Below are 11,864 nucleotides of genomic sequence, written 5' to 3'. Positions count from 1 at the left end.
AAAGGGAGAACAGACAGATAGGAAGGAAGGAAGTGAGGAGGAGGAGTTAGCAGAGAATGGAATGGGCTTGAAGTGAATTTCTAATCTTCAAATGTTGCGTATGTCCTGTGTGTGTGTGTGTGTGTGTGGTGTGACCAGGGGCGTGTTCGTGTCGTCAGCTTGGCTAGGCTCCAGTTGGCAGCCCCTACGCCCCCTGAATCTTCCTTCCTCTGCCTTACTCTCTCTTCGTAAACACTTCTTGCGTAATAGAAGGTCTCGGGAGGGCATCACCTCGCCTTGACTAACCTGCCTTACGTTAACTTAAAAAGGAGAAAATGTACGAAGAGAGAGAGAAGGGGGGGAGATTGGGGTCCTGTGATTACGTTTCCCATCAGGGCCATCACCACCTTCCCTTCTGTTTAGCGTCAGGTGGGAAGTCGAGTAATGGGGTAATGACGAGGAGGAGGATGTTTAGGCTGGTGGTGATGGGCGGTGCGTGTGTGTGTGTGTGTGTGTGTTGGTGATGAGGATTAACAGAGCTTTGATCGGGCATCCATCTATTTCTATATTACATGCTACATCGAATTACTCAGAGGTATTGCATTAAGTCTCATCTATGTGGGAAGGGATGACGATCTTTTTACGTGGTTGCGTGGGAGATGGAGATGATAACAGGTGTGTGTGTGTGGGGGGGGGGGAGGGGGGAGACTGACATACTCCCAGGTGTTCCAGCAAGGCCATAAACAGGTGGGGAGGGGAGGGGGGGGGCAGGTGAGGACAGTTTTAGCTTGAATCCAGGTGGGCCGGGGAAGTGATGACAGGTGACCCCCCCCCCCATCAGCCGTTAATTAAGCCGTTACAGGTATACACAAGGTGGGTCTACGGACAGGTAGGGAGGGGGGAAAGGGAGAGAAGATGAATGGTAGTGTTCTTGACCCTGAGACCACCACCGAGGCCCACAAACCCAACTTCCCCTTTCCCTTCGCCCTCCCTCTCCCCTTTGCCTCCTCATCCCTTTGCTCTCCTTCCCTTCGCCTCCCCTTACCTTGATGGCTGCGTAAAAGGGTACCAACGCTCCATCTCTCACAAGGTCCTTTACATATATATACACTTTATTCTTAGCTTTTCTGGGCGCTTAAAACTCGCGTGAGGAGGGAGGGAAAAAGGACAGGTGACGGAGGGAGGGAGGGAGGGAGGGGGATTGTTGTGATAGGGTCTTGTCTGCCGTGACGTAAAAGTGACGCCACGGCCTTCTATCTCCCTCTCTCTTCGCTCTTGCTGCTGTTGTTGTCTCCCTCTCCCTCCCTCCTTATCTCCACTCCTCCCTCATGCTCCTCCCTCTCCTCCCTTCCTTCCCCTCTTGTTATTTCACACACACACACTCACACGCGCGTTTTCGTCACACATATCTTAGCCCCCCCCACACCCCCACACCCCTCGCCCTCCTCACTGATGTTCTGCTTTCATAATCATGTGTTTTAGGCTTCTTTTTTTTCCGCGACAAGTCCGGTTAGGAGTTTAAGCATACATACTTATCTGTTTTTTTCTGCGTCACATCCTGCTGGCCCATCAAAACAAAAGACAGTCTGCTTAATGTCATGATTTTTTTTAACTACGCTTTAATTAGTTCGCCAGTTCTCTCTGTCTCTGCTTGTACTAATGTGTTGTTGTTGTTTTTCTTTTATTACTTTTAATCCTCTTTACTTTGTTTTCCTTATACTCTTTTTCCTCTTTGTTGTTTTCCTTTAATTCTTTCTCTTTATTTTGTTCCTCATGTTGCCAGCGTCCCCAAGTCAATCAACCATGCATTGTTTTCTTATTTCTTCTCCTCCTTCCTTTCCTTCCTTCCTTTATTCCTTACTTCCTTTCCTTACTTCCTTCTTTTCCTTCCTTCCTTTCTTCCTTCCCTTTTCTTCCTTCCTTCTTTTCCTTCCTTCCTTTATTCCTTACTTCCTTTCCTTCCTTCCTTCCTTCCTTCTTTTCCCTTCTGGTTCCCTTCCTTCGCTCCCTTACATCACCCTCCTTCATATTTTCCCACGCTCTCTTCCTCTATTATTTCCAAGTTACTAGTTGTCATTATCTACTACTACTACTACTATTTACTATGCTAATACTGAAAATAGTCACATCCTGTTGGTCTGATCTTGCCCTTCCATCCCATCTCTCCTCCCCTTCTCCCATCCTCTTCTCCCACGTATGTCCGAGGGGGTAAAGGGGAGGGAGGGGAGGGAGTTGATGTCACCCTTCCGTTCCCACACACACACACACACGCACACACACATATCATCTCCCTCATTATCACACATGAATAAATATGAATAAATTATACATGCACACACTTAATTTTTTCCGTGTGTCTGTTTTGTTATCTATCTCATTATCTGTCATTACCACGTTCTTCTTGCGTCCTTGTTTCCTCTCTCTCTCTCTATCTTTTTTTCTATCGAGCTCCCTTCCTCTATCTCAAATCCTGTACATTCCTCTCGCGTCCTTATCTCATTTCTCACCTTCGCTTTCACTCTCCTCACCTTACTAATCACCTTACCTGGCTGTATTCATCTTCTTATTATCTATCTTTATCTATCTCTTCTTTCCTTCATTTTCATATCATATTCTCATATCTTTATTTCCTTTCACTCACTTTTTTCATCTCTTCATTTACGTAATTTTCTCACATTCTGATTTCCTTTCACTCTCCTTACCTGCCCATAACTCACCTCGCCTCTCTTATCTTCCCCAGGAGTGACATGAAGCTTCGGCTGGGCTGCCTCCGTCGACGTGGTGACTCCCAGGGCAGCGTCAGACCCATGCCCGAGGAAGTCCAGGGCTGGGCAGAGAGCTTCCACAAACTTATGGCATCAAAATGTAAGTGTTGAGAGAGTTAATCAGAGGGATGGAGGGAGAGAGGGAAAGAGATCTAACCTAACCTAGAGGGAAAGATGGACGGAGGGGTGGAGGGAAAAAGGGAGAGAGAGAGAGAGGTCATTGGGATGTGTTTACAGTCTCCAAGTTCTCTTTCGCCTCTGACTCTGAGTGCAAAGAAGATGAGTGGAGGGAAGGGAGGGAGGAAGAAAGAAGGTATTAATTAGGGAAGGGAGGAGGAGGAGGCTGAAGAGATGGAGATTGTAAAGATTGTATATGCCTCTATTGCCGTCATTACTACCACCACCACCACCATCACCACCATGACCCTGATTACCCCACCTAATCACCACCACTACCATCCAATACCTTACTCTCCCACCCACTGCCTCCTCGTCCTCCCCTTCTTTCTCCTCTATATGTAGTGCCAGACTGTAGGTTGGGGGAAGGGATGCTGGGGGGGGGGGGTTGGATTTATTTTAAGTTTAAGAGCATTCCAAGTGTCACAGTAACAAGGGGGATAGGGGGGGGGGGGAATGTAGCCTTGAATTTTGGTGCTCTCTCTCTCTCTCTCTCGCTCTCTCTCTCTCTCTCTCTCTCTCTCTCTCGAATTATTGTCTCTCTTTAAAATGCCTCGTAAATCAGAGCCACAGAGAGAGAGAGAGAGAGAGAGAGAGAGAGAGAGAGAGAGAGAGAGTACACCATCGATCCTGCTTGACATGGCAGACCCGACACCCTTCCCTCAAATTCTAGGCAACGCTTGAAGGGGAAGAGAGAGAGAGAGAGAGAGAGAGAGAGAGAGAGAGAGGGAGAGGGAGAGTTGCATCATTCGGCTATGTGAACGATTTGTCTTCCTTAACTAACTCCCTAAAAACATATCCTAAAACCCTTGAACGTTCCCTTAAACTTATTCATTCCCTTAACTTCTCTTCCCCTTAACCATTCTTAAAAACTCGCATTCACTCCCTTAACACAACAGTCTCTCTCCCTTAAACTCACGCTCAACCCTTAACCGTTCCCTCAAACTCCCATTCACTCCCTTAATCAAAACCTTATCTCTCCCTTAACCGTTCCCTCAAACTCTAATTCACTCCCTTTTATAAACCTCTTCCCCTTACACTCCCTCAAACTCCCATTCACTCCCTTAATCAAAACCTTCTCTTCCTCTTACACTCACGCTCAACCCTTAAACACTCCCTCAAACTCCCATTCACTCCCTTTTAAAACCTTCTCTTCACCTCAAACTAACGAGCCTTCTTTCTCAACAGACGGCCAGGCACTCTTCAAGGCCTTCCTGCAGCGGGAGTTTAGCGAGGAGAACGTTGAGTTTTGGCTGGCTGTCGAGGATTTCAAGAAGACCAGAGCCGCCAAGATGCCCTCCAAAGCCTCTAAGATCCACTCCGATTACGTTGCTGTCCAGGCCCCAAAAGAGGTGAGTTCAGGGCTCGATTCTCTTCGTCCTTGTGTTAGAGGTTGAAAAGACATTACCATAAGGTGTTGAAAGATTAGTTTAAGGAGCATTCAGTAGCATAGAGGATTTAACAGACGGGTTGTATTGATAGTAGTTGTAGTAATTTCAGTTGTGGTAATAGTGGTAGTCGTATAAGTAAGGTTAGAACTGGGGTTGTAGTAATCGTAGTAGCAGTTAAAGTACTTATAGTTACTAGGGGGTAATAGCGTTCTACTATTTCCCAGTCATTACTAAGGAGAAAAAAAAACTTTAATGGGTTACCTAATAGCTATAATATGGGCAGCTTGTGTAATAGCTGTTCAAGTTCCGGACTAGCACGCCGGTTAGTTGAGGGGCTAGAGAAGGAGGAGGAGGAGGAGGAGACGAAGGAGTGAAAGCCTGTGATCGATAGCTTGTTGGTGGTTGTCATGGTAACGGTGGGAGGTGGAGGCGGACGGGGAAGCAGAGAGAGAGAGAGAGAGAGAGAGAGAGAGAGAGAGAGAGAGAATAATAGGGAGATACCAGGCGTTGCAAGTCACGTGGATTCAGCGCATGTTCGAGAGAGAGAGAGAGAGAGAGAGAGAGAGAGAGAGAGAGATTGATTTTGTGATATTATCTTAGAGAGAATGTTGCCTGTAGAATTGTATTGATGGTTGCTGTAGCTTATATATACCCCTCCCCCCCTCTCTCTCTCTCTCTCTCTCTCTCTCTCTCTCTCTCTTGCATGATGTTCTAACGGAAATCACGCTGTCTCATAAACACACACACACACACACACGCACACACACACACACACCGATGTCTAAATACAAATTGAAATACACTTTAGACCTCAATTCAGGTTATTCTGGGCCTCTACCTTCAGTTAATGGATAGGTAACGAAAGGAGAGATGGGATAAATGAGGGAAGAGAGAAAGGAAAGGAGAGGAGAGGTAAAGGGAAGCAAAAAGAATGGATGGGAAGTGAAGGAAAGAAAACAAAGAAAAATGGGAGGAAAAGAGAAAGAAAGGAATGAGAGAAAGGGAAGAGGAGGAAAAATGGGAGGAAGAGGAAGTGAAGGACATAGATGAGAAATAGGAGGAGGAGGAGGAGGAAGGACGGACAGGAATGAGGTTGAGAGGAAGTGGAGGAGGAGGAGGAGGAGGAAGAGCTGGAGGAGGAGGAGGCGGTGGTGATGGTGGTGGTAGTGCTCGGTTGGACCTCTTCCCTTTAAGATAGCAGCGGCTTGGGGCGGTGGAAAGGTCAAAGGTCACAGGTTCAACACACACACACACACACACACACACACAGACACATACACATCAGTACACACGGACAGAGGTGATATATGTGTGAGTGTCTGCCCTTCCCTCTCTCTCTCTCTTAGCGGCTTCTCAGTAGTTTCTCTTTTGTTTTTTTTATCATACACCTTCCTGTAGTAGTAGTAGTAGTGGTTGTAATATTCTGCGTCCTCCTCCTCCTCCTCCTCCTCTTCCTCCTCCTCTTCTTCCTTTGTTCGTCTGATATCTTCACTCACTATCTGCTCCAATTTCCTTTCCTCTCCTCTCCTCTCCTTACTTCACTCTATCCTCCGCATTCTCCCCCCCTCTCCTCTTCCCCATGCAAGACACCAGCAGTTCCCTTGCTAGACCTTCAATCCTTTCTCTGAACCCTGCCAATCTATCTCCTCAACCCGTTCCTTGCTTCCTTTCCCACCCTGCTATCCTCACCCCCTGCCACGCTCCATAACCCCCTGCCTCGGCCCCCTCACACCCTGCCTCGCTCCCCTGCGCCCTGATACGCTTCCATGCCACATAAGCCTTTGCTGTTCCCCTGCCGACGCCCGCTTAACCTTGCCACGCCTTCACCACGCCCTGTCCCCCTGCTTTCCTCGCTACGCCCTTGTCCGTGCCCGTCCGATGCGTTGTTGTGGATGAGAGGAAGGGTGTGTGTATGTGTGTGTGTGTGTGTGTGACGCACTTCCGTTGGGGTTTTGGTGCTGAAGTAATGATATGTTGTGAGCCGCCTCGTCCGCTCCACTTATGATTCCAGGGTCGCGCGGCACAAAGGGAGGGTTGGGTGTTTGTGGTTAGGTGCGTCCTGCGTATGTAGGCACGTGGGGGTTAGGAAGTATAGGATGGCAGGAAAGGTTTCCCAGTAGCAGTGGAGAGCAGGGTGGTGACAAGGAGCTTCAGTAGCCTAGGCCCGCCATCCATGACTGTGGCTTAACTCGGCCTTCTTCTCCCCGTAGCTCAACCTGGACCCCGGCACGCGCGCCCAGATCGCCAAGTCCCTCGACTGCCCCGACAAGTACATTTTCGACGCCGCGCAGAAGAGGGTTCAGGCGCTCATGGAGTCCGACGCGTACCTCCGCTTCCTCCAGTCTGACCTGTACAAGGAGCTGCTGCACCCCGAGACTTCGATGCCCAAGTCCGAGGCGTTATAGGCCCCCGGGCCCCACGCGCCGGCCGGGAGGCCCCCCCTACCCCCCCTCACCCCCCTACCTCCCGCCACTCAAAATATGACATGCTGTGAGCTTGTTGACTTATAATGTATTTATAATAATTTATGATAGATTTTTGTATTTATTAAACGGTGAAGTATTCTTGTACGGAGAAGCTTTGTAAAAGTTGACGGAAGAATCCTGAGACTGTTTTTGAGTGACCCTGAGCTTCCCGGCGCTTCCGTGGGGCGCGCGGCGGCGCCACCAGAGCCCTCCCTCACCTGCCGGGGGGCGTCGTGCCCTGGGCCCGGCGCTCCCCGGCTCCCCCGGCCGCCCTACGGCCACCCTGACTGTGATACCTTCGCCGGGCCGCCGCGCCCGCACCGCCTAGTCACGCCGCCGCGCCGCCGCCACCCGCTGAACCAAAGACTTTTGTAGGGACACGCTCGGAGCTTTGACGTGTAATATTACGATATATTTTGTAGTGGTCGAGGATGTTACCTTGTTGTACAAGCCAGTCTGTAAATGCGTATTTTCCGCATGACCCTGAGCCGCGCCCTCCACCCGCCGGCGCCCGTCAACACTCATCTCAGTTTCATGAGAGCCGTGTCGTGCGTAATACGCACTCCACCCCGCGGCGGGCCATGCACGGCCCCCGCTCCTACAGTATTTATGTCCTAAGTTATTTATATGATATTTAGTAGCCCAGGATGGCCTCTGTAACCCTTCGGGGGAGGCGTGTGGGCGTGGGGTGGGAGGGGCGGCGCCCCGCCCCCCCCCCACCCCGACTCTGCCACATTCCACAGACGGACTCTGTCGCCGTAGCGTATCCGCACGTAGCCACGTTTTAATGTATTGCCCGCAGCGGTGTAGGTCGCCTCATCACCCGATGACTCACTCATTCGCCTCATTCATCTCGCCTCCTGCACCCGCCTCACCCGCCCTCACCCTTCACCTCACCGGCGAGCCCCGCCCCGCCTCATCTAGTCCTCATGTGTACATAGCATCCCCTCCTGTACAAATCTTGTCAGTTACCGATAAGTGACATAGTCTGCTGAAGTGAATTAAGTGAAATATAAACGAAAACAAAAATATCCTCTTGTTTACCTGCCCCTGCCTGGTTACTCCCTCCAGCCACGGTGCCTTCCTCTGGGGGCCGAGTATGCCTTGGCGGACCGCTCATAATCTTGTCTCTCTCTCTCTCTCTCTCTCTCTCTCTCTCTCTCTCTCTCTCTCTCTCTCTCTCTCTCACTTCTTTTTCCACAAGATAGTAAGTAGCCTTGTCAAGAACGGGAAGTGTAGTGGTGGTAGTAGTAGTAGTAGTAGTGGGAGCAGAAGCTGGAATGGCAATGTAGTAGAATGGAGTGATAATATAACTAACACCAAGAATCATACGGCGAACGAAAAAGGAAAACCGACAGTAATAATGATGGACAGACTTGTGTAATTGTGATATTGCCTCCATAAGAATAGTAAACACACACACACACACACACACACACACACACACACACACACACACACACACCATTAATCACCCAGTCAATCATAGGGTTGCACGCACACAGCTGGGCCTTGATTGCGGGGGAGGGGCGGAGGTTAGCAAAGCGTCAATCTTGCTTACCAAACAGACCACAACGCCCACGCCACACACACACACACACACACACACACACACCGAGGCCACCAGCGGGATAAAAAACACATTGACCAACACCAAACCCACACTGCTGAATGATGCAAGGACAGTATTTAGGCTCTCTCTCGTCCCCCACAACAACTATTTTCAACGGCCATAGATTAGTTGCGTTCTAGTAAGTTTTTTTTATGTTCATTGTTCAGGAGCCTTGTCAAAGAATCCCTATGCCCATAAAACTACCCGTGACAGCCTCTACGAAAGCCTTGTTAAATGCGAGTGTGTGAAAATATGGAAGTGACTTTACCGTATATTCAGGCGCTTTCGGCCCAAACAACTTTTCAGAGGCCATAAAATAGATTAGTTGCGTTTTAGTGAGTTTTTTTTCATGTTCATTATGGAGAAGCCTTGTCAAAGAATCACTATGCTCATAAAACTACCCATGACAACCTCTACGAAAGCCTTGTCAAAGAATCCCTATGCCCATAAAACTACCCATGACAACCTCTACGAAAGCCTTGTCAAAGAATCCCTATGCCCATAAAACTACCCATGACAACCTCTACGAAAGCCTTGTCAAAGAATCACTATGCTCATAAAACTACCCATGACAACCTCTACGAAAGCCTTGTCAAAGAATCCCTATTCCCATAAAACTACCCATGACAACCTTTACGAAAGCCTTGTCAAATGCGAGTGTGTGAGCCTTGAAATGTTTGAAAATATAAGGGTAACCTTTACCGTATATTCAGACGCTTTCGGCACAAACAACAACTATCTAAGAAGTGCCACAAAGAAGGTTAGTCGGGTTCTCTTGCGTTTTCATTTCACGTTCATGATGTAAAAGCCTTGTCAAACTATCACAAGGCTCCGCTGTATTGTGTCTTAGGTATGTCGAGGTAACCGACTTTATATACTCAATGATATTTATACTCTTCCTGCCTACAGCACTGTGTTTGAATGATTGCGGAATGAACAGAGCTTAGCGGAGGGCGTCCCAGCAGTTCAGTAATATCCAGTAGGCATATAAAGGATAAATAAAACGCATACTCTAAGTCTACAGAACACGCATCGTCACCGTATTAGCCAGAATGTTGTTTTGATAACGGCCGCCATCCTTCCTTCATGCATCGTCAGGGTTTATGGGGCGTGGACTGGACAACCTCCCCGGGAACTAGCAACTCCCTTCAATAGCTTTACCGCATAATGTAAGACCTGCTTAAACTCAAAATCTTAACTGGAAACTTCACATCTCCTCTCTTATCAAATCAGCTTCCCCGAGGTTGGGCGTTCTGTATCGTCTCCACCAGTTCTTCTCCCCCGCAATGTTGCTATCCATAAACTCATTTGCACGCACGCACGCACGCACGCAGAGAGATATAACTGCAAGATCATCAACAGATAGTTTCTGATCACATGACCTCGTGACTCTTTCATGACATCACTCAGTAAACAAATCACCACCTGGTCCGCGCTGAGACCCTAATCGTCCATGCAGATACGTTCCGCAGAGTTTTGAAGGCCAAACTATATTTAGCATTAGTTAGACCTCATCTTGACTATGCGGTTCAGTTCTGGTCACCTTACTATAGAATGCATATCAAAATGTTAGAATCGGTGCAGAGGAGGATGACTAAGATGATTCAGGGGTTGAGAAACTTGCCATACGGGGAAAGACTCAAACAGTTAAACTTGCATCCTCTAGAAAGGCGAAGGGTGCGTGGAGACATGATCGAGGTTTATAAATGGATGAAGGGCTTTAATAAGGGAGACATAAGGTTTTGTTGGTAATAGAACCGGGTAGGACACGAAGTAATGGTTTTAAACTGGATAAATTCAGATTCAACAGGACATAGGCAAAAATTGGTTTACTAACAGGGTGGTGGATGAGTGGAATAGGCTTAGCAATCATGTGGTGAGTGCCAATACAATTGTCACATTCAAAAATAGATTAGATAAATTCATGGACAGCGATATTGGGTGGGGTTAGATACACGGGAGCTTAGGGTCAAAGGAGCTGCCTTGTACAAGCCTACCGTCCTCTTGCAGACTCCTATGTTCTTATGTTCTTATAACTTGTATTGCTTTCCTCGCGCCGTGCCGGACAGGACTTTGTTTGAGGCGGAGCTGAATAATGCCGCTGCTGTGGATCCCTTCGCTAAGACGAGGACCAACAACCCTAAACTGTTGAGGTGCTCTCTTGCGACACGTACCCAGACATTTGAAATTACCTGACTTCTCCACCCCGCCCAGACTGCAGCATGGCCACCAGGAAGGCCCACGAAGATCTGCAAGCCACAAACTCTCTACAAGGGGCCGGGTGGAGGCAGGGAGTGTTGCCGCAGGGGTCCCGCCAGCCTGGGGTCGTCAGCGGAATGCAAGTATGTGTGATGCACGCCTTTCAGAGCCCATTGGTATATAGTTCGGTCTTCTCATTCTACTCGGGGCCTTCGTGGTGCAGTGGTTAGCACACTCAGCTCACAACCGAGAGAGCCCGGGTTCGATTCCCGGGCGGAGTCGAAAAATTTGGGCGACTTTTCCGATACTCTACGCCCCTGTCCACCCAGCAGTGAATGGGTACCAGGTATTAATCGGGGGTTGTGTCCCGTCTCCTGGGGTCTGTTTCCTTCTCCTATAATTCCTTCCCCTTCTGTCTCTCCGGCATATGACCACAGATGTTGCGCCGACTAAACGAAACTTTCCAACTTTCCTACTCGTTGCCTCATATGCATAATGTTCCTGTCGACGAGCATCAGTAACTCCCTGATTTATACGACACAGAGACTCAGGTTTGTAATAAAATGTTAATGTTCAACTGTAACAGGAGCAGGAGGAGGTTCGGGAGCAGTAAGTAGCGGGCTTTTTTTCATTTCATTATTGTTTACTCTTGTTTACGCCCTTGCACTGTCTCCTCTGCTATAAAAAAAATAGAGCAGATAGTTTGGAGAATCTAGATAACAAGGCAATGCAGTTAGGAAGATATTGGTGTTACACAGTTGCACAACATTATACGAGAAACGCGGTGTTGTTGAAGGAGAGGATTATGGAAAGCAATACCCACGACAAAAGAATAGAGAAATTTCACGGTCTGCAAGGTCGCACTGAGACTGAATATATGATCCACACGCTGTACTGTAACCAAGGCACACACACACACACACACACACACACACACAATGAAGGAAAGGCTGGATAAATGTAGATATGAAGACGGGACTATAAGAACTTAACTCGGGCCCTTGATACTACTAAAGGTTTCAGGGGCCGTGTTCCCCTGTTTTTCGCAAATAAAACTTTAACAAAGCGTCGGACAAGGATGTTATTTTGGCAGTGGATGTTTGAGACCCCGACCTAGTGGGCAAAAATATGATTTGGTGTCACATGTGGATAATGAAGCACTTATAGGAGTAAATTTAGGGTAAACTTGGCTAAAAGTTAAAGGCGCTGTGAGCGAGGCTAGCCCCGCCAACGACAAAGGTGTTGTTGGGTAATTGGGTGGGGATGATTGTGTGAG

At 48.3% G+C, this 11,864-nt stretch overlaps 1 protein-coding gene across 1 annotated transcript in view; it reads left to right on the top strand.

Annotated features, from left to right (window-relative positions):
• Positions 1 to 7,808, top strand: part of LOC126988247 (regulator of G-protein signaling 21-like) — an 8,894-nt gene extending 1,086 nt beyond the window's left edge. The window contains exons 2-4 of the mRNA XM_050846291.1: positions 2,720 to 2,844; positions 4,110 to 4,273; positions 6,523 to 7,808. Of these exons, the coding sequence (XP_050702248.1) occupies positions 2,720 to 2,844; positions 4,110 to 4,273; positions 6,523 to 6,717 (484 nt within the window). The 3' untranslated portion in view covers positions 6,718 to 7,808. The remainder of the gene's footprint in view (positions 1 to 2,719; positions 2,845 to 4,109; positions 4,274 to 6,522) is intronic.
• Positions 7,809 to 11,864: the final 4,056 nt, after the last annotated feature.

The sequence above is a fragment of the Eriocheir sinensis genome, chromosome 68 (genome assembly GCF_024679095.1).
Source record: "Eriocheir sinensis breed Jianghai 21 chromosome 68, ASM2467909v1, whole genome shotgun sequence".
Classification (NCBI taxonomy): domain Eukaryota; kingdom Metazoa; phylum Arthropoda; class Malacostraca; order Decapoda; family Varunidae; genus Eriocheir; species Eriocheir sinensis.
The sequence above is the reverse complement of the archived record's forward strand: the minus strand, read 5'-3'. Positions and strand labels throughout refer to the sequence as shown.